Source organism: Tamandua tetradactyla, chromosome 7 (assembly GCF_023851605.1).
Source record: "Tamandua tetradactyla isolate mTamTet1 chromosome 7, mTamTet1.pri, whole genome shotgun sequence".
NCBI classification, from domain to species: Eukaryota; Metazoa; Chordata; class Mammalia; order Pilosa; family Myrmecophagidae; genus Tamandua; species Tamandua tetradactyla.
The window spans coordinates 33,359,211-33,382,701 of NC_135333.1; the positions used below are offsets into that span (position 1 = coordinate 33,359,211).

At 35.5% G+C, this 23,491-nt stretch overlaps 1 protein-coding gene and 1 pseudogene across 14 annotated transcripts in view; one reads left to right on the plus strand and one right to left on the minus strand.

Moving 5' to 3' along the window:
* Positions 1-23,491, minus strand: part of MRTFA (myocardin related transcription factor A) — a 347,988-nt gene that overhangs the window by 173,000 nt on the left and 151,497 nt on the right. The window contains exon 1 of one of the 14 annotated variants that reach the window (XM_077168935.1): positions 4,524-7,738. The exons of 12 other annotated variants lie outside the window; for them this stretch is intronic. In XM_077168935.1, the coding sequence (XP_077025050.1) occupies position 4,524 (1 nt within the window). In that variant the 5' untranslated portion in view covers positions 4,525-7,738. One more of the 14 variants, XM_077168933.1, reaches the window with a different exon arrangement.
* Positions 10,507-11,168, plus strand: LOC143689541 (nuclear transcription factor Y subunit beta pseudogene; annotated as a pseudogene).

Genomic DNA, 23,491 nt, shown 5'->3' on the forward strand with positions numbered 1-23,491 from the left:
AAAAAAGATTTCAGTTAATTTAACTGGGAGCTACTTTATCCAAAGATATATGGGAAACTCTTAGATAAGAACACTATATTGGTGGGAGACCCCGGTTTGATTCCTAGACCATGCACTGCACCCCACCATCCCACCTCATACCATATCAAAAAACAAAAAGACAAAACACAATCTTGTTTAGAACATAAAGCTCAACAATCTCTGGGAGGAAAAGAAAAGGAAACTTGGAACACAAAGGATATATGAACAGAAAAATTCAACTAATAAATGCCTCATTATAGGTATATTTGTAAAACCAGAAAGAGCAGAGTGGTAGTGGTATCTTTCCTCCTTGACCCTTCCCTGTCCATAAGGGTTAACCTGATACCATCTGAGCCTGCCTTCAACTGAGGATATCTGTGTCTTTCAACATACTATCTAAGAGCTCCCCAAGAAGAACAGTGAGACCAATGCTGCCAGAGACAGTATCTTTCAGAATCAAGGAATCTTACTCTCCTTTTAGTGAAAACGAGTAGATGGGAAGGGGTCCCCAAATACCACTTGTCTGAATCTTCAGATATGCTCTGGAACAAGAAACACTACAGATTACATTTTAGCAGAAGTCTAAAAATAACAAAAGAACATTCTCTATTTTTAGATATCTGATTTATAAGTTTAAAACACTAGAAGTAAAAGAATCCATTAAAAATATATAATAGGCATAAAAGATGCTTTAAAAGACATTCTGAATTAAGAAAACTGTTTTTAGAGATAGAATTTCAAAAATCCTGTATTCTTTCTGTTTATTACCTCCTTGCTCAAACTTCTCATTCTCTAAAGTTTAGGGTACTAGTCCTATATGTTATCAAGTACATTTCCACAAACCAAAAGATGCTACATAAAGGTTATACACAAAAGGGAAAAAACTAAAGAAAAAATTTTATGTTTAATCCCTATCTATCTTCTTCCCCATCACTGTCCAATCCTAGCACACATATGCCCAACTTTTTTTAAAAGCCTCGAGCAAATAGGATTTGTAGGAAATACGGGAATTACCTGACTGTATAGCCATCATTAACATCTCAGGTTCCAGCAGAGTCATGACAAATTGTTCTCAGAAACAACAGACACAAACGTAATGAAGAAATTCAGTCACAGAAAAAAGATGTCTTCAGAAGCTACCAAAATCCTTCATAATTTTAATCTCATATGCCTTATGTTCAAATCAACCTGTGAGAACTCACTCCCCTCCTCAGTGCCGTTACCAATTTATCCACCTTTCAGGCAAGTTGAGATGGCACAGAGCTGAATTACTGTGGACAGGAATCCAAAAAGTGCTCAAGTCAAGACAGATGAAGTGTGGTTAGAACAGAGTGAGCTCCTCCCCTTGCTTTTCCTCTCTAGGAGGAGGGGAGAGACCTAAAGCAAGAGACTTTCAGTGAACAGATCAACTGCTTTTTTCTATTTCTTTTTTGAAAAGAAGAGGTTTTGTTCAAAACTTTACTATAAGGGACTCTGCTGCCAATGCCAATGTACAAGGCAATGCAGCATAATTAAATTAAACACTCTCCAAGCAACTCATGAAAGAAACAGCCTGATAACTGACTCATTAATGAGAGGTGGGGATGGATACACACATATGTAAATATATATATTTACTTGTATGTACACAAGTAAATATGTATGCTAAGTTTTCTGAAAAAAGCTTCAATAGCTTTTTCACTTGTGATATTTAAAGATAATTGGCAAAGGAAATTGAATATTTAACAACAGAAGATAACTATTTCTCCACCCCCTCTCCAATTAAAATATCTATTTCGAAAGGTCATCTGAATACATTCTAGAGCTGTAATCTATCTTTCAGATCTGCCAGTCCCCTAAAGCAGCCTCTTATTTAAGCCTATGTTTAACATGTGATCCATGAATAGTCAGTTTATCACTATTATTTGACTTTTCTAAAATGCTTTATGATCATGCTGGATGTATGTAACACAGAGGAAGACTATGCCAATTGATAAGAATTTTCCTTTCCTGATAAAGGGATTTCAATTCTTTTTCCACGAATACAGAACAGGATCTTCTAAATAAGAATGAACATGGGCATTTTATCTTCCACTGCAAAAACAAAACAAAAACAAAAACAACTTAAGTCCTTTCAAATTATAGCAATTTTTCATTTATCTAGAATCGAAAGCTCATTCATTTTCTTCACAGTAATTTATCATAATACACTCATAATAATGATATTAAGATGTCTTTTTGCATATTTGACTGACTTTTAAGTAACTGAATCCATGCATGGTATGTCTGACTAAAATTTCTCAATCTTTCTGATTATGTAGCAGCCTATATATATATATATTTTTTTTTTGCATGGGCAGGTACCGGGAATTGAATCTGGACTCTCCGGCATGGCAGGCAAGAAGCAGCCTGTATCCTGAAAGCCTACTGCTGCAAACTCAGTCCAGCAAATGCCTTACTGCTTACATATTCAAACAAATGATAAATGAAAGCATTAAGAGACCTTAAAAGAGAAAACGGTCTCAGAATGATTGAGGGCAATATTCTGTTATTAGAAAAGAGAAAGCAATGCAGGTATGGGGTGGGGAAGATTCTGTAGAATCTTAGAGGGAAGAAAATTTTCCTTTCTTTCTTACTCCAAGAACATGATGTTTAAGAGGAAAGCAAGAAAAAAGCTCTATATAGAACTGTGGGAATGACTCAACAGCCAAACAGAGTGGCAGCCAGTGTGTGCTAAATGCTGCTCTGGGAAGACATGACTGTATCCAATAGCATTCTCACAGGCTCTTTCTGGTCACCAAGCTGACAAGCAGTCTTACGAAAAATGGGTAAACTTAAATTTTCAGTCAACAGGATAGTCTGGCAGAAGTTAGCAACAGAAAAGCATCCCTAAAAAGTTGAATCATTCCTTTGTTTCTATGTGGGCTGTACAATTTGCTGTGTTTTTACAAATGAAACAAGTTCTCACATTTCTGGTCTAACAGGGAAATAATACAAATTTTAAGATTCCTGCACAGAAGACTAGAGGAAGGGCAAAGGGCTATTTCCCTCTTGCTAAAACTCCTCTCTTTACTGTAGAACAGTGTTTAAAAATCCACGAGTCAGTATTCCAGCCCCTCAACAGATACAGGCATATGGTAATAGCTACAATAATATATTACATTTCAACTGCTTTAACTTTTTCAGCACAATCTTATTTCTACCATCTCATTTACATTTTAGGACAAAAAGAGCTAAAGAAAAGAAAAACAGTTTTACAACAAATCTAAAAAAGTAATCTTTACCAAAAAACAAAAAAGGTAACAACAAGCAACATAACCTTTGTCTACTGTTGAGATTTTGCACTTTTTTTAAAGAGTACCAACACAGCCTTAGTTTTGAAAGTTTGAATTCCTATGATAGCTTCAGTTCTACTCCCACCCACCCACAAATACTCCAAAGGCATTTAATGTTCATAATCAAGAGCAACCAGACAAGTTTTATCCTAGCTGGCCTTTCTACTAGACTTATTGTAGTTGTCATAATCTTCAACCTGACTACTTCCTAGATTTTCTAAACTGCTCTTTTCTATCTCTCTGACCATTCCGTTCAGAATTCTCAGTGGCTCCTTTTTCTTTGCCCTTCTCAGGGGCACTCAAACTCTTCCAGGGCAATCTCATCTTTTAACTATCACCTAAATACTAACCCATATCTAGTTCTGACCAGCAGATGCCAGCCACGTGCCTTCCCAGCTGAGAGAGGTGTCCCAGATGCCAACAGCCTTTCTTCAAAGTCAAGATATCTTTTTCTGGGTGCCTTAATTTGGACATATTCATGGCCTTAGAACTGTGCATTTACTAATAAATCCCCTTTGTAAAATCCAATTCATTTCTGGTATACTGCATTCCTGCTGCATTAGCAAACCAAAACACTTCTTAACTGTGCATCCTGTCACATCCTTTGATAAAAATCAAAACCATCCTTATGACCAATTGACTCTGACTTATCCTTCAAAACTGAGTTTAGACACTGTCTTCCCCAGAAAGCCTTTCCTGTGATCCTGTCACTCTTCATACCCTCCACAGATATGCTAAATACCTGCCATTTAGGCTCCCCCAGCACACCTGTGCCTGTCTCTACTCTTGCTCTTTGTTACACAGTTTAATGTCTCTGCATTCCCAGATCTAGAACAGTGGTAAAATAAATGTATGCCAAACAGAATGAAAAGCCCAACTTACCACAGAAAATTCATAGAGTATGGGAAAGTTTATAACAACAAAAGAATCACTACCTTCCTAGAAAGGACAGGTCCTGTTAAAATATTCATTACAATACATGAAAGATGTTATTATTTCAAAAACGACACAAGGAAGACTAAAATATCTACAACACTGAGAGACAGGGTTAACATAAATAAGGACATCCACAATAACATTCTCAGGAATATTAAGTATTAATGAAAAGAAAATTCATTTCATTTTCCTGGGGAATTAATAAAAGAAACCAGAGAAACAGAGACCCTAGCTAACCTAGAAAATACTCACTTCTTTGACAATCTAAAACTGTGAACCTCGGTGGCTCAGCAGGCAGAGTTCTTGCCTGCCATGTCAGAGACTCGAGTTCGATTCCTGATGCCTGCCCATGAGAAAAAAAAAAAGAAAGGAAAAAACAAAACTTTGAACCTCACTAAAAATTGATATTAATTTGTATGAAGGTACTATATAGACAGTTATACACAGAACTAATAAACGCCTTTCTACAATTTCTGTGGGATTCAGAACAAGGCAATGTGTCCATTTCTGATTTGGGTTCTCATAAGTATATTCATGATTTTACTGAGGTTCAGTTCTACAAAATCTACAAAAATCTAATAATCATCTCAAAATTTCACAGGCTCCCCCAGATGCCCAGTTTTAGGGCAAATGAAAGCTACTCAAAAGATAACCCAGCACCCAAGCAAATCACTACAGGCCCTGGGCAGCCTCCATTTCCTGTGACCCCAATCTTCTACTGACAAAGAACTGAGTCAAGACCTACAAACCTGGAACAAGCACATATTTCTATAGGTATGCTATTCCTTGGCCTCAGGAAAGATAAAAGCTACATTTTCAGCTAGCTTTCCAAGGTAGAATAAGTGTTAAGGGCTATCATGACCATAAATGTGAACAGCCAACTCATTCATTGGTATGTATAAAATATTGTTATTATGCAGAGTAATACCAATGGGGGCAAAAAGAGACAAAGATGAATCAGACAATGTACCTGCCCTCCAGAACCTTATACTGAAGTAGAGCAGAAAATCTGTAATCAACAATTGAAGAACTTTTAAAAAGACAAAATGAAGTTCTAAAGGCGCATACAAACAATGAGCTAAACAAATGTAAGGAAGAAGCAATTCACTTAGTTATAATGCTTAACAAGGCCTACAAGGGCCTGGTGATCTAGCCTCCACCTACCTATTTATTTCATAACAATTTCACCCCCTCCACTGACATTCTACTATTCTTTAAGCTCTTCTGTGCTGGGTTTTTCCCACTAATCTTAACCTTTGTTCCTTCCCCCAAGCCTTCACATGCACTCTTCCCTCTTTCCTTCCTTTGGCCAACTACTCCTTAGGCTTTAGCCTTAACGCTGAGCTTAAATGTCACTTCCTCAGAGGTCTTTCCCGATTAATTCAGCCACCTCAATTAGCACCCTCTCTATTAGATCTGTTGTTGTTATAACATGTTGAGATTTCTTTTTCCAAAGCACTCACTACTGAATTGGCTTGAATAACTATTTGTTTAATGCTTCTCTTTCACTAACTATAAGGTTCCCTGACAACCAGAATCTTACCTGTCTTGTTCATCACTGTCTCTCCAATACTTAGCACAGAACTGGTGCTGAATAGTCACTGAATAAATTTTTCAATGTTAAAAAGGTCAAATCCTTTAAGCCAATATTTCCTTTCCTAAGGAAATAATCCAAAAATGCAGAAAAAGATTTTTAAATGTTCATAAAAGTATTAGAATAAGGATAAAAAACTGAAAGGGATTCAAATGTCCAGCCAGGGGAATTTAAATAATTGATGGCACAAATGAACTGTTACATACACATTAAAAATGCTACTTATGAAAATGTTTCAAAGACATGGGAAAAATCTATAACTACAATGCTAAATGAGAAATGCAGGAAACAAAATCGGGCCTATAATATTATCTTGTTACTTTAAATACATACATTTGTGAAAATATTGCCAAGAAAATACACCATACACTAACAACGATTCTCTCTGGAAGATAGGATCACTGGGAGTTTTCTTGGAGCTGGGATTCAGCAGTTAAAAGTCCAGCCCCACAAGAGATACAAGCATACGGTAATAGCAACAATAATATATCACATTTCAATTGTGATATGTTCAAGTCTGATATGTTTGTTCTCCAGAAACTTAGCTCAATTTTTGATGAATAAGTGTGAATGGGAAATTGATTACTCTACTGAGATGAAGTAAACTATGAAATCCTCTAAGTCACATTATAAAAAGAGTTATTTTTACATACTTAAGACAGGCATTTTCACATTGGTTGGAACACCTAATCTAGAAAATTCTTGACAAACAGGCTTCCTGAGGAACATAAGTAACAACTCTCATTCCTTTTCCCAAGAAAACATTGTATTGCCCACTCAAAATTTTACTTCTCCCAGCAATTAGTACCTCCTGTTCAACACTAAGCATGAAAGAATATAGTGCGTTCCCTTACAGGAAAAAAAAAATGCATTATCTGCCTGTACTTTCACAGACTGCACATATGGAAAACAAATGAGTACTTCTTACGTCTTACACAGAGGAGGAGAATGAACGGTGAACAAGTATGTTCTTTTCATTCTATCCTCTTCTGCTGACATCTATTTTCATAATTCTTCCCATCCCAACCAGGATCCCAAATAAGAGATAAAAACTGTATCTATTGCTTCTTTCAGAAAAATATTGGGCATCAGCCTAGCAAAGTTAGAAAATGAAAATTTTGGAAAAGATAACATTTGTAAGACATTAAAATACATGAGGTCTCTAAAAACAAAACTAACTATAAGGTTCCCTGACAACCAGAATCTTATCTGGTTTAAAATGTTTAAGACCACAGCCTAGAAAAGTATAAAACCTCACTGCAAAAAGATCTAAATAAATGGACAGACAAACCATGTTTATAGCACAATATTCTAAAGAGATCTATTTTCTCCATACTGGTTTATAAATTTAATACGGTAATAGCATATTAAATCCCAACCAAAACTCTATAGTGATTTAAAAATTCAAATGGAAATGCAAAGGACCAAAAATAGGCAACATAAACATTCTTAAAAAAAGAACAGGGTGGGTGGACTTATTTCTCACATATAACAGGGCTTATTATAGTTATTGTAATTAAGACTGTGAGACACTGGTACAGGCATAGACAAATAGACAAATGGAACTGAAGAATGAACTCAGAAACACACCCACATGTAGATAAGCCCTTGATATTTGAAAGACGTAGCTCTGCTGATCAGTGGGGAAAGATTCTTTTAAATATATGGGAATCTATTTGGACAAAAAAATAAAATTGGATCCTACCTTACCTAGCACACAAAAAAGTTTCAGAAATGTAAGACACACAGCATATTATTTTTTTGTTTTGTTTTGTTTTTTTTGTTTTGTTTTTTATTAATTAAAAAAAGAATTAACAAAACAATTAGAAATCATTCCAATCTACATGTACAATCAGTAATTCTTAATAACATCACATAGTTGCATATTCATCATTTCTTAGCACATTTGCATCGATTTAGAAAAAGAAATAAAAAGACAACAGAATAAGAATTAAAACAATAATAGAAAGAAAAAAAAAACAAAAAACAAAAACAAAAAACCTATACCTCACAACAGCATATTATTTTAAGATTCATAAGCCAATAAAATTAAATTTAGAAATTATTAATCAAAAAATACCATAAAGAGAACGAGGGGAAAAAAAAACAGAGTGGAAAAACATACCTGCAACATGTTTAAGCAACCATAAAGTAGTATTCAGAATGTATAAAGAACACCTATTATTCAACCAAAAAAAGTAACATTATAACAGCAAAGTAGGCAAAAGGCATGATTAGGCATTTCACTAAAGAAGAAAGCCAAATGGTCAATAAATAATAAGAACAGTAAAATGAAATCAAGAAGATAAAACACATTTATATAACGAGCAGAGTGGGGGACATTTTAAAAAGTCTGAACAGTTCCATGTGTTGGAAAGGATATGGAGCAGTGGGAACTTTCATACACTGTTGGAGGAAGTATAAACAGGTACAACCACTTTGGAAAACAGCTTAGCATTACTTAATAATTTTATGAAAGTTGAAGATATACATATCCTATGACCCAACACATCTATTCCTAGGTATATACTCATATACACATGCACCAAGAAACTTGAGGAATATTTATGGCAACACTGAAATGCCCCAAACCTGGATACAACCCAAATACGCATCAACAAAATGGATTTTTTAAAATTACAGAATAACTTATCCATGGAACCATCCTCTATACAGCAATGAAAACAGATGAACTAAAGGTATATACAATAAGAATATCACATACCATTGAGCAAAAGAAGACAAAAAATACAGAATCATTCTAGTTATATAAACTCCAACTAAATTATATATTTTTAGGAATGAATGTAGATAATTGGTAAAACTACACTGAAATGATTTGATTTCAAAAAGTCAAAGAATAGTGATTATTCCTGAGAAGATGATTTGATCAGGGAGAGCAAATGGAAGGCTGTCTAAGGACTGGCAGTGAGTGATTCTTGAGCTGGATGGCAGTTATACAATTCTTTGCTTTATGGGTATTCTATAAACTGTGATATGATTCATGCTTTCTTGGGTATGTTTGTCATTATGCCCCACCCCAAAGAAAGGACCTGAATGGTAAAATATACTTCACCAATCTACTTACTATCAAGGGGGCAGTGAATAGTATAAGACCAGTCTCAGATTTACAGAGCTAATTTCAAATATTTTGTCCCATTGACCTTAAGTACATTCACATTTATTGGATCATGATCAATCCGCAGTATAGAGATAAGAGTTCCTACAGGTGTAGATATAAGCAACCTTTTTTGTGTGATGCTCCAAGTCTTTATTTATTCAGTCAGTGGGTTGGGAAAGGCATTTTCTCAGTAAGACCCCCTTCTAAAATGCACAAATTCAACTCATACAAAGTTCTCATCAACTTTAATACCCAAGTAAGAATTTTTACACTAGAAAAAAAGAAGTGCAGGATAGCTACCTTGGAGATGCCTGGGAAGGAGGCCTAGGCAGGAAAAGGAAAGGTATATTTCACCACTTTCAAAACTTCTGCATGGTATTCAGTATCTATCTATGATCTCCTCCTCCCCCAAATCATCTCTCATTAACAGTACACTAGTTTCAAATTTAGTTCGTAGGACCTAAAACAGAAAAAAAAAAAAAAAGAATTTACTATTGATTGCCTCTGGTAAATATTTGCTGAATCCTAATTTCCATAGTAGTCACAGTAGTGAAAAGTAGAAGAATCGTAGGAAGGTACAAATGACTATTTGAAAATAAATTTTCAAATTTCAAAGTACAAAATAAAGTCAAGGATATAATCCCCACAATGCAAGCTTCCTCTTAGAAACTTTATGAAACTGTCATTCATTAATTCATTTAACTTTAATCTGGAATGCCTTCTTAGTAATGCACTTCATGTAATTACTACCCACCATGTCTGAAATCTGCAATTCCCAAACTTCAAAGCATTATATCTCTTAGAATATAAGCAAGTACCTCACTTACAAACAGACTGTATTTCAAAAGTTCATTTGTAATTTGATCTTTCGGAACCGGGAATGTATTTTCCCATAGAAGCCATCATGAATTATGGCAAAATTCCAAGGCTTGCCCACAAAAGTCTATGAGAAAACTGACACGCAATATATTTGCAATGAGAAATAGAAGCATATGTTATTTCCCAGGAGCTCCAGAAAATCAGCCTGAAGCATCCTCAGCCAGTTTTGAAACACATTCACATTTAAAATTGCTATCATATTAGTAGGAAGAAGGAGTAGATACGCAAGTAAAAGACTGTCAAAGAACTCTGTGCCATTATAGGAAGAGGAGGCAAGAATGAAACAAATTCTCCATCACAGTACTTTCGTATGTGTGCCAGAATTCCTTTGAGCTGGAAACAATGGGGATTGGGGATAGATTATTAGAGAGAAGGCTTTTCCAGCTTCTCCAAGATCAAGCTAGAGGTCAATTTTATCATCTGGAATTCAGTGCTCAGTCTAGAAAACGACAGAAGAGTAATACTTTTTAAAATACACCAGCATCTTCTGTCCAATCTAACAGCTGATTGGAGACAGAAACCAACCAGGGCTGCAAAGGAAGTTGAAATTTAGCAAACACCAGACATCTGTTTAGAGAGGGGTTCCTAAGCACCAATGACAACATGTTCTGACTGTATTTCATGATCATGAAATCAGTTCAATAACAGATGCTTCTCAACTAGGAATTTTCGTAGACTATATTGGAGGAAGCTTATGATAATACTGAAGACAGCATGAATGATCATGAAGAAACAAATGGTTCAAGAGAAAGTTTCAGAGAACAAGACATATATTTTCCAATTGCAAATACAGTAAAGATAATGAAAAAATGCCATATCCCAAGGAGGAAAAATTGCAAAAGATGCCAAAGAATGTGTTCCTTAACACTTTCCAAGTGGTTGGTTAATCAGCTACAAAACATATGAATCAAGTGAAAGATGCCATCAAGAGAAACAGAAGACAATCACTGGAGAGGATATTCTCTTTGTCAAGTCTACCTTAAACTTTGACAGTGATATATAACCTATGAAATTATACCATCAGAAATTCAAGGAGGCTATGAAAGGAGAGAAAGGAAGTGGTAGAATGGTCACAGCCAAAGATAAGTTTACAGAGGAGACATTCACTAACCAGTAACCAACTAGTTTAATAATTGAAGATGGTCACCAACAAAATGTTATAGTTTATACAACATTATAACAACAAATTACTGGCGTTCAACAAATTCTGTTTTCAAAATCTGAAGAAATGACGGAATGGGGCATGCAGAGAAGCAAGAGAGGCAATAATGGAACAGAGACATTAGAAGAAAATGACTGGTAGAAAGATGTCTCTCTACAAATTAAATAGCTATAATTTAGCTTCCAGATGGCTTGACTAATTGAGGTGTTAATTCTGGTGTGAAAATCTTTTTTATGAATGATTTTAAAGAAAAATTTGGATTTTAAAGGTATTAAAATATTTTTGGGGTGGGCCACAGTGGCTCAGCAGGCAGAGTGCTCGCCTGCCATGCCAGAGGACCTGGGTTTGATTCCCGGTGCCTGCCCGTGCAAAAAAAAAAAAAAAATTTGTTTTGATTAAGTTTGTTGCTCTAATAATGCCATGCAATGTATATTACATGGCATGTGTATTAACTCCTGTAATGCCATGCATTGTGTATTATTAATTATTATTGTTAGAGATTTGTACACAGTTTCTTATTTTCATATTGAATCATATTACTTTTGTAATCCAAGGAAACACTGGATTAATTCATGATGCTTGCCCCTTTAATAAAATATAAGGGTAGAGTTCATTTTGAAAAAAAATGTATACCTTTTAACTTCTTTACCAACTTTTTCTAATTAAATAATAAATAATTCTTATTTTTCCTAAGACTTAGGTTAACCAAAGTCACCTCCTCCTCTTTAGGGCTCCAATTTGTTCTGTTTGGGAAACAAAGATGTCAAGACTTTGACTACCTACTGCCTCAATAAGGATCCTTGCCAACCCACTGAATTTCTATACAATATATTCTTATAAATGAAACAGATTTGAGAAGTAAATTTTTCCCTCGACTCTCTTAACCCACAGTATATCTGCCTATAAAAAAAGCATCTCCTCTAGCTCCAGAATTTATTGTCTTTCTGAATTCCATACTTTCTAATTATAAATGAGAACTTGAAATTAGCAAACAATTATGACTATTGAATCAAACAGATGTTTTTTTTTTACTTTCTAGAATATTGTAGAACAGCCAAAAATTAATACCTAAATTTAATGAAACTCCCAGAAATAGGCCCAGCCCTTGTTCTTGCTATTGTAATGGTAACCACTCCACCTTTCCTTGTTTGAATCCTTTAAAAAACCCTGAACTCCTTAGAGTAGGAGAGACAGAATTTTTAGGCTGAAAGTCCACCCTATTTCCTGCTTCACCCTTAGCAACAGACTCTCCCTTTGAAACCCTAATTTGAGCACATCAGGCAGAGAAACCCCCCAATTTTGTTCTGTAACATAATTTCACAACCTTCTCAGAATTTTCCACTTTTACTCCTGCAAATGACTAAAGACGACCTCATGTAAAATGTAAAATGTAAAAATGATTTTACCAGTACAATCAGCTCAGCTTCTTTCCCCTTTTGGCAAGGCAAAACACCATTAAGATATTCAAATAGATGATCCAGTTATGTCCAGGTTAAGCCCTGCATCTAGTCACTAACAACAATACCTCTGGCCAGATACTCAGCTGATGCCTTCTGGATGGAATAAAAAAGAAAACAAGCAAAACAGTTCACTACGAAAAAAGGTATTCTGCAAGTTTCTAGTTTTCTTAACAATTTACCCCCTGTAATAAAATAGAAACTGACTTATTTACTTTACTGATTTTTGCTAAGCAATTAGTGTGTCCTGTCACTGGCATACAATCCACCATGTAAGGTATTTTCTGCAGTCAAGAAATTTCTTATAGATTATTTCCTTATTCAGTCCTTTTACCCTTCAATACCATTCAGATAGATACTGATCTTTTATCATTGCTTTCCTTTCTCATTTTGAACACAATTTCATTTCCCTTGGTTTCTTTTCACCTGTGAAAAGATAGTTATGTTGTACATATCATCATTTCAGTCCATATTCCCTTAAAAGTGTGATCACAATTACGGAACTATTTTAGCAAGTTAAGAGGTTAGCTGAGAGACAAGGCAACCTAAAGGAGATGGTCTAGACGAGAAGTTTTCAACTTATGCTCCTTCAAGAGCTGCCCGTAAGATGCCAGATAAGTGGGGCTCTGGGGCACTAGCTTACCCTACCCATTTCAGTTTAATTCAACCAGAACAGCGACTTTAAACACTCAGCTTGTATATAAAATTCCAAATTTATAAAGAGTTCTTCAACTTAACTAGCTAAAACTACAGTAGTTCTCATTGACTGAACCACTCCATAAATCTTTTTATCTATAAAGGGAAGGACTCAGAAAGTCTTTCTTAAAAATAATCTAAACCCTGAATTAAATAAATGGTTTCTTCCTGTCCAATGACTGAATCAACAATCATTTTCTTCTCTCACTGTTTAAATCTAAGGAATCAATGTCTCAGTGACTTACTTGTTCTAGTTTCATCATTCACTTAACAAATATTTCTCAAATATTTTTAAGATCTTTCCACACAGTTTCCTAGATCTTACACCCAAAGCACGAGCAGTGAAGAAAGAAATAGATAAATGGAAACTCCTCAAAATTAAACATTTTTGTGCATCAGAGAACTTTGTCAAGAAAGTAAAAAGGCAGCCTACACAATGGGAGACAATATTTGGAAATGACATATCAGATAAGGGTTAGTAGCCACAATATATAAAGAGATTGTACAACTCATCAACAAAAAGACAAACAACCCAACTACAAAATGGGCAAAAGACATTAACAGACACTTCTTAAAAGAGGAAATACAAATGGCTAAAAGGCACATGAAAAGATGTTCAACTTCCCTGGCTATTAGGGAAATGCAAATCAAAACCACAATGTGATATAATCTCACACCCACCAGAATGGCCATTATCAATAAAATAGAAAACAACAAGTCCTGGAGAGGATGTGGAGAAAGAGGCACACTTATTCGTTGTTGGTGGGAATGTAAAATGGTACAACCACTGTGGAAAGCAGTCTGGCGGTTCCTCAGAAAGCTAAGTATAGAACTGCCATATGATACAGCAACATCACTGCTAGGTATCTATTCAGAAGACATGAGGACAAGGACACAAATGTATATTTGCACAATGTTTACAGCAGCATCCAATGTTTATAGCAGCATTATTTACAACTGCCAAGAGATGGAAAAAGCTGAAATGTCCATCAACAGGTGAGTGGCTAAACAAGATGTAGTATATACATACGATGGAATATTACACAGCTGTAAGACAGAATAAAGTCACGAAGCATGTAACAATGTGGATGGACCTTGAGGATATTATGCTGAGTGACATCAGATAGAAACAAAAGGACAAAAACTGTATGGTCTCACTGATATGAGCTAACATTAATAACAGTACTTAGAGAATTTCAGTTAAGAACAGAGATCATCAGGAGATTGAAACAGGATAGAGACTGAATAATTGGAGCTGAAGGGATGCAGATTGTACAACAGGACTGATTGTAAATACTCAGAAATGGATAGTACCATACTACCTGACTGTAGCACAATAAGGTAAGTACACTGAATGAAGGTGAATGTGAAAATGATAGAGGGAGAAGAGCTGGGGGCACATATGAAACCAGAAGGAAAGATAGACAATAAAGATTGAGATGGTATAATCTAAGAATGCCTAGAATATACAATGATAGTGACTAAATATAAAAATTTAATGATGTTTTTGCATGAGGAAGAACAAAAGAATGTCAATATTGCGGGGTGTTGAAAATAGATGGTCAATCATATTTTAAAACTTCGAGTTCTCTGTGAAACTAAAGCAAGAAATGTTAATTTGGTACAAAATTTATATTTTCACTAGGGCATCTCCTAATTTAACTTATATGGAGAGTTTAATTGAACACCATAAGTACATGGAACCTTGAATAGGGCATGAGATTTTGTAGGTTTGTCCAGGTTAGTGTGATGCCCTGAAAAATCCCAGAGTAATTTGAACAGTGAATAAAGAAGTATTTGCAAAGTTCCCCTGGGGGAATGGCGAGAAGGGGAAAATTCAATCTCCCCATTTAGAGAATTCTTGATATTCTCACAAGCAGTGGGGACAACCAAACCAACAGGCTGAGCCCTCAATCTTCGGGTTGTTCATATGAAAATTATCCCCACAAAGGATAGGTTAAGCCTACTTAAAATTAGGCCTAAGAGTCACCTCCCAGAGAACCTCTTTTGTTGCTCAAATGTGTTCTCTCTCTCTCAGCCAAAATGGCAAGCAAACTCACTGCCCTCCCCCTCACTACATGGTAAGGGGTGTAGAAAGAAAAAAAATAGGGGGAACAAAGATTAAAATATATTGGGTAGATGGAAATGCTAGTGGTCAATGAGAGAGGGATAAGCGTTATAGTATGTATGAGTTTTCTCTTTTTATTTCTTTTTCTGGAGTGATGCAAATGTTCTAAGAAATGATCATGGTGATGAATATACAACTATGTGATGATATTGTGAGCCACTGATGGTACAACAAGTATGGAATGTCAATGTTAAAAATGTTTGTGTTTGTAGGTTGTTTTGTCAATAAAAATATTAAAAAAAAAAAAGTTTCACATCAGCATTATTCATAACAGCCCGAAATTAAAAACAAACCAAACATTCATCATCAGTAAAATGGACAAATAAACTACAATATATTCATCCAATGGACTTATTATATAGTAATTAAGATAAACTGCAGCCACACACAACTCAACATCAATAAATTGCACAAATACCACAAAGGAAGCCAGAAATAGAAAATATAGAGTATGTATTAGTTAGGGTTCTCCAGAGAAACAGAAAATATTCATAAATATGCAATTTATAAAAGTGTCTCACGTAACTGTGGGAACACAGAGTCCAAAATCTGTAGGGAAGGCTTTGAAGCTGACGATTCCGAGGGAAGGTCTGGACCAACTCCACAGGACAGGCTCGCTGGCCAAAGCAGGAAGAGAGCCTGTCTCTTCTGAATCCTCCTTAAGAGGCTTCCAGTGATTAGATTAAGCATCACTCATTAAAGAAGATATTCCCCTTGGCTAATTACAAATGGAATCAGCTGTGGATGTAGCCAATATGATCATGACTTAATTCTACGAAATGTCCTTATAGGAAAAGATAGGCCAGCACTTGTCCAACCAGACAAACAGGTACCGTACCATCACTTGGCCAAGTTGACACATGAACCTGACCATGACATACAGTATAATTCCATTTACATAAACTTTAAAATCAAGCAAATCCAACCCATGATGTTAGAAGCCAGAATGGTAGTTTCCTTTGGGTGGGAAAGAGAAAATACTGATTAGAAAGAAGCACAACAGGGGCTTCAGGATGTTGGACATGTTTTATTTCTTCACTAAGCGGTAGTTACACACAGGTGTATTCACTTTGGGATAATTCACTATTTCTTCACTAAGCGGTAGTTACACACAGGTGTATTCACTTTGGGATATTCACTTAAAATCTGTTTCTTTTTCTGTATATATGTTATACTTTTAATAAAAGGAACTGCACTGGTATCTGTAATTTAATTTCAAACGCATCCAAAAAGTAAAATGGATTGATGGATAGACAGATGAATAGAGGAACAGGTATATTACAAAGCAAGTATTATAGGAGGTTAATGGTTCACTGTAATTTTACATTTTCTGAATAAGTGTGAAAAAAAAATACCAACAGGTTTTTATGCAGAACTTGACAACTTGATTTTAAAACCACAGAAAATTCAAAGAGCGAAATGGCCAAGACAGCTCTGAAGAGTGAAAAGGCAAGTAGGGACATGACCCAACAAAGAGTAAGATGAGGTAGTGTAAGCACAGAGATGGACAGGAACCAGTGAAAAAGAATAGAGAGTTTAACAACTAACTTATGAACACACACAAACAGAAGAGGGTTGGCATGTGCAGTAGAGAAAAGTAGGACTATTCAATGAATGGTGATGAGACAATTGACCACCAGGGGAAAAAAAAGTAAGATTATCCCTACCTTATAACATACAAAAAATTAACTTGAAGTAGATTTAATATCAACAAGAAAGGCAAAATGTAAAAACTCTAAAAAGAAAATATAGGTTAGCTCTTTATTAAAAATGGTTTTTATTGTGAAATATATATACCAAAAAAAGCAATAATTTTTAAAGTATGTTTTAACAAGTAGTTACAGAACAGATTTCAAAGTTTGGTATAAATTATGATGCCACAATTTTAGGTTTTTCCTTCTAGCTGCTCAAAAAGACTTACAGATAAAAAAATAATAATACCATTATAATAAGTGATTCAGCAGTCATACGCATTTCTTAATCCTATTTTCTTGGTTATAACTCCTTCTCCTTTGAACCTACTCCCAATCTATAGGGGTCCTTGGGCTTTGCCCATACTTATTTTTTCATGTTGAAAATGGGTGTCAAAATGTAGTACAGGAGGTGGGGGACTGGTGCAATAGTGGCTCAGTAGCAGAATTCTCGCCTGCCATGCCAGAAACCTGGGTTCAATTCCCGGTGCCTATCCATGCAAAAAAAAAGTAGTACAGGGGGACGGAATTAGTTGATATTCTTAGAGAAATGGCTCCTCTGGGTTTCAGAACTTATCTGGCCTAGGAATACTCTAGATGTTATAGGTTTCAGGAAAGTAAACAGTACATGAAACTTCTGTAGTATCTCAGTTCAAGGCCTAGGTTTTCTTTGGAGTTAACAGGAATGATGTTAGTTGGGGAATGGCCATCCATGGCAATCAGCAACATCTAGCTGAAGCTTATATAAGAGCAGCCTCCAAAGTAGCCTCTCGACTTCATTTGGAATCTCCTAGCCACTGATACCTTACTTTGCTATATTTCTTCTCCATTTTTTAGTCTGAAAGGCATTGTCAATCTCACAGTGCCAGGGCCAGGTTCAACCCTGAAAGTCATGTGAGCTGTTATCAGGGAGACTTTCACCCCTGAACATCATGTCCCATGCAGGAGGTAGGGTAATGATTTTCCTTGCAGAGTTGGGCTTAGAGAGAGAGAGGCCACATCTGAGCAATCAAAGAGGTTTCCTGGAAGCAACTTTTAAACATAATTATAGGTAGTCTTAACTTCTCTACTACAGAAATAAGTTTTGTAAGGTCAAGTTTCAAAATCAAGGGCTTGGCCTATTTTCTTGGGAGTCCCTAATGCTTGAGAGAGTACAAGGGGTTTCCCAGATGGGAAAATTTAATATTTCCATATTTGTTCTCCAGGCCTCAACAGACTCTACCAGTACTTAACTGTGAGCCCACTGTGTTCTGGGATGTCTTTGGGTATTACATTAAGCTTTACAGAATCACAAGGCCTCATTTCCCATTCTGGGATCCATGTGTTTAGGCTGTTTAAATGAGCTATCCAGACAGGCTGATTTAAATTGTGTGTTACAAAAAAATTTGGGTTCTAGACACAATAAACCTTTCTACATTTGGTCTCATACAGTAGGTAAAGCTCTAGAGTACATACACAATCATTTCCCTTGTATTCTGATTTGCCTTACTTCTAAGCAAATAAGCTTCATTTTTATCTCTAACTGAAGCCTGATCTCTCCTTTGGTTACTTTACCATCTTACTGTGTATACACCAATGCTGACTCCTAGAGCTGCAGAATTCTAGCTCAGAATCTTAGGTGTCACATAAGTACTCAAAGTTTCAGGGAAACACCAGCTTATACACATATTGCTCAGTGTCTCAGAATCTTAGAAATACACTTTGGATTAAGTATAGCTGCTATAAAAGATTTATAGTCTAGGCTTCAATATTTTTATAACTATTTTCTAAAAGAGATCATAGCATATTAGCTTTTTTTTGTTTCTGGCTTATTTTGCACAATACATTGTTCCCAAGGTTGTTTTGCTGCCATACATATATATATACATGTATGTATGTATGTGTGTATCACAGTTCGCCTCTTGGATTCTCAATCATTGTACCCTTCAACCCCCTCCATTCACTGGGCATCATGGATAATATTCAAAATAAACAAACAATGTCATCTGGTTGTATAATCAGCAGCACTCTCACTGTTAGGCAATTTTCAATGGTCCAAAGAAACAAAGAACTGATAAACACAGCCTCACCAAATATCAAATCAAAACCTGCCCTAATCTCTTGTTCTTTCCCCTCAATTATATACCCCTGATATTGCTGTGATACTGTTGCTGTCTTCCCGTTAACTACAGGCCATAGCATACAATATTAGTTTTCCCCCATACCACTCTATTATTGACTCTTGTAGAAGACCAAACCTTTGAAGGAGTTCATATGAGAACTTATCTATAATTGCAGAGTTAATCGATGGGATATGTGGCATTATATATTCCCTTTCAATCATATTCACCATCAATATGGTAACGTTACTTATAACCCCACTAATTAGCTACCATCACTACTACCTGTTCACTTACAAGTAAGTTTAATCTCATTGGGTAACCTTTCCTACGTCTCTAGCTTCTGTGTACCTCTAGGTCCCCTGTATTTCACAGTGTAAAGCACTGAGATTACTTTCACCAGAGTCATAACACCGAAATCTTACAGTGTCTATCCTTTTGTGTCTGGCTTCCTTTGTTTAAGAAGCTTCCTCCTTTTTACTAGGTCTTGAAGATGCTGCCCTGCATTTTTTTCTAGGAGTTTTATGGTACTGGCTCTTTTATTTAGGTCTTTGATCCATGTTGAATTAATTTTTATATAGCATGTAAGTGAGAAGTCCTCTTTCATTCTTTTGGCTACTGATACCCAGTTCTTCTAGGCCCATTTACTGAAAATTCTATTCTGTCTCCATTCGGTGGATTTGGGTGCTTTGTTGAAGATCAACTGACCATTTGGTGGTCTATCTCCATACTCTCGATTTCATACCATTGGTCAATACTTCTATCTTTATGCCAGTACTATGCTGTTTTGATCACTGTGGCTATATAGTAACTTTTAAAAATCAGGAAGTGCTAGTCTCCCACTTCACTCTTCCTTTTTAGGATATCTTTAGCTATTTGGGGTCTTTCCTTCCAAATAAATTTGATAACTATCTTTTCCAAGTCTTCAAAGTTGGACATTGGCATTCTGATTAGTATTACACTGAATCTGTAGATCAATTTGGGTAGAATGACATCATAATGACATTCAAACTTCCTTTTCATGAGCATGGAATGTCTTTCCATCTATGGAAAATCTTTGATTTCGTTTAGAATATTTTGTAGTCTTCTATGTATGAGTCCTTGACATCCTTGGTTAAGCTTATTCCTAGATTCTTGATTCTTTGGGTTGTTATTTTGAATGGAACTTTTTCCTTAATTGTCTCCTCAGTTAGGTCATTTCTTGTGTATAGAAACATTACTGATTTTTGTACACAAATCTTGTATTCCGCCACATTGCTGAATTTGTTTATTAGCTCAAGTAGCTTTGTCATAGATTTCTCAGGGTTTCCAAGTTTAGCATCAGGCCATCTGTAAATAATGTAAGTTTTATTTTTTCCTTTCTTATATTTCTTTTATTTCTTTCTCCTGCCTAATTGCTCTAGCTAGGACTTCTAGCACAATGTTGAGTAATAGTGGTGATAATGGGCATCCTTGTTTCATTCCCAATCTTAGGGGGAATGCTTTCAATCTCTCACCAGTAAGTATGATGCTGGATATGGGTTTTTCAAATATGCCCTTTACAATACCCAGGAAGTTACCTTCGATTCCTATTTTTTCAAGTATTTTTATCAGAAAAGAATGTTTAATTTTGTCAAATGCTTTTTCAGCACCAATCGAGATTATCATGTGATTTTCCTTTTCAATCTTTATTGTGCTATATTACACATTTTCTTATCTTGAAACATCTTTGCATTTCTAGTATAAACACTTGGTCATGATGTATACTTCTTTTATTGTTTTTTTTTAAACTTTTTTTTTTTTACATGGGCAGGCACCGGAAATCAAACCCAGGTCACCAGCATGGCAGGCAAGAACTCTGCCTGCTGAGCCACCGTGGCCTGCTCTGTATACTTCTTTTATTGTGTCGTTGGGTTCAATTTGCTAGTATTCTGTTGAGAATTTTTGTATCTATGGTCATTAGGACGACTGGCTTATAGTTTTCTTTTCTTGTAGCGTCTTCATCCAGTTTGGACATACAGTGATGTTAGCTTCATAAAATGAGTTAGGTAGAGTTCCTTTTTCCTCAATTTTTTGGAAAAGTTTGAGCTGATTGGTTTTGGGAAAGTTTGATAAAATTCCCTGTGAAGCCGTTTGGCCCTGGCCTTTTCTTTATAGGAAGTTTTTTTGATGACTGAATCTCCTTACTTGTAATTGGTTTACTGAGATCTTGTATTTCTACTTGAGTCAGTATAGGTGGTTCATGTGTTTTTGGCATATAGTAGTTATTCATAGAATTCTCTCATCATTTTTTAAATATTTCTTTAGGATCCGTGGTAATGACCCTCCTCTCATTTCTGATTTTGTTTGTTTGCATCCTCTATCTTTTTTACTTTGTCAGCCAAGCTAGGAATCCATTGATTTTTTAATTGATTTTCTCAAATAACCACCTTTTGATTTGTTGATTCTTTCTATTGTTTCTTTTTCCTCCAGCTCATTTATTTCTGCTTAATCATTGTTATTTCTCTTTATTCTATCTGCTTTGGGGTTAGTTTGCTATATACTGTCTCTAATTTCTCCAGATGAGCAGTGAAGCCCTCAATTTTTGCTCCTTCTTATAAGCATTCGGGGCAATAAATTTCCCTCTCAGCACTACCTTTGCTGAATTTCATAATATTTGATATGTTTTATTCTCATATTCATTTATCTCCAGATATTTACCGATTTCCCTAGCAGTTTCTCCTCTGACCCACTTAAATAAGAGTGTGTTGTTTAATTTCCATGTATCTGTGAAAGTTCTGATTCTTTGGTGATTACTAATTTCCAGCTTCATTCAGTTGTGGTCAGAGAAAGTACCTCAGATCATTTCAAACTCATGAAACATATAAAGACCTGTTTTGTGCCCCAGCACATGATCTATCCTGGAGAATGCTACATCAGCAATGGAGAAAAATGTACATCCTATTGTTTGGGGATATAACTATCTATATATGTCTATTAGGTCTAATTCATTTATCACATTAAGTTTTCTATTTCCTTGGTTATCCTCTGTCTGGTTGTTCTATCTATAAAGGAGAGAGGTATATTGAAGTCTCCCACTATTACTGCTGAAATGTCTATTGCTCCCTTCAGATTTTCTCTTCTATTTTATTTTATTCTTCTCAGGTTTTCCGGTGTTTGCCTCATGTGCTTTGGAGCAACTTGATTAGAAGCATAGACATTTATGATGGTTATTTCTTTCGTTGAACTGGCCCTTTAATTAAAATGTGGTGCTCTTCTTTGTCTCTTATGACATCTATACATTTAAAGTCTATTTTATCTGATATTAGTATAGCTACTCCTGCTTTCTTTTGGTTACAGCTTGCCTAGAAAATTTCTCCATCCTTTCATTTTCAATCTGTTTGTGTCCTTGGGCCAGAGATGTAAACAGTATATAGATGAACTATATTTTTTAATCTATTCTGCCAATTTGTATCTTTTAATTGGTCAATTTAGACCATTGACATTCAAAGTTATTACTGTAAACTACCATCTTATCCTTTAATTTTTATTTCTCAGATCTATATACTTTTTTTTCTCTCTCTCTTTTTATCCTTTGAATTACCATTACTGGTACTTTTCAATTCTGTACCCTCCTCCAGACCTCCCTCCTCTGTCTTTTTATTTTTACCAACCAACATAACTTCTTTTAGTATTTCTTGTAGGGCAGATCTCTTGTTGGCTAATTCTCTCAGTCTTTGTTCATCTTGAAGATTTTAATCTCTCCCTCAATCTTAAAGGACAACTTAGCTGGCAAAGAATTCTTAGAGGAAGGCTTTCTTATTCAGGATAGTAAATATATCATACCTCCTGTTGAGGTATGATATATTCTTTCTTGCCTACATGGTGCCTGTTGAGTAGTCTGAACTCAGTCTTATGTGGTTTCCCCTGTATCCAGTAGATCACTTCTCCCATGCAGCTTTCAGGACTTTGTGCTTCTCTTCAATATTTGACAGTCTAATTAGTATGTGTATTGGAGTAGGCCAATTTGAATTCTATTTGAAGTTCATTGTGCCTCTTTGATTTACATATTTATATCATTTACAAGTGTTGGAAATTTTCTCCAACTATCTCTTCAACTAACTTTCCTAGTCCTTTACATTCTCTTTTCATTCTGGGAAACTGATGATTTTTATACTTGTGTGCCTTTTGTTATCCATCATTTCCCTGAGATCCAGTTTCATTTCTTCCATCTTTCTTGCCATCTGTTCTTCTGTGTGCTTTAGTTCAGGTATTCTGTCTTCTAGTTTGCTTATTCTTTCTGCCACCTCTTCAAATCTGTTGTTGTATGTCTCTAGTATATTTTTTATTAGGTATACTATATCTTTCATCTCTGTGAGATCTGCTATATTTCTATTTAATATTTCAAATTCTTCTTTATGCTCTTATAGCATCT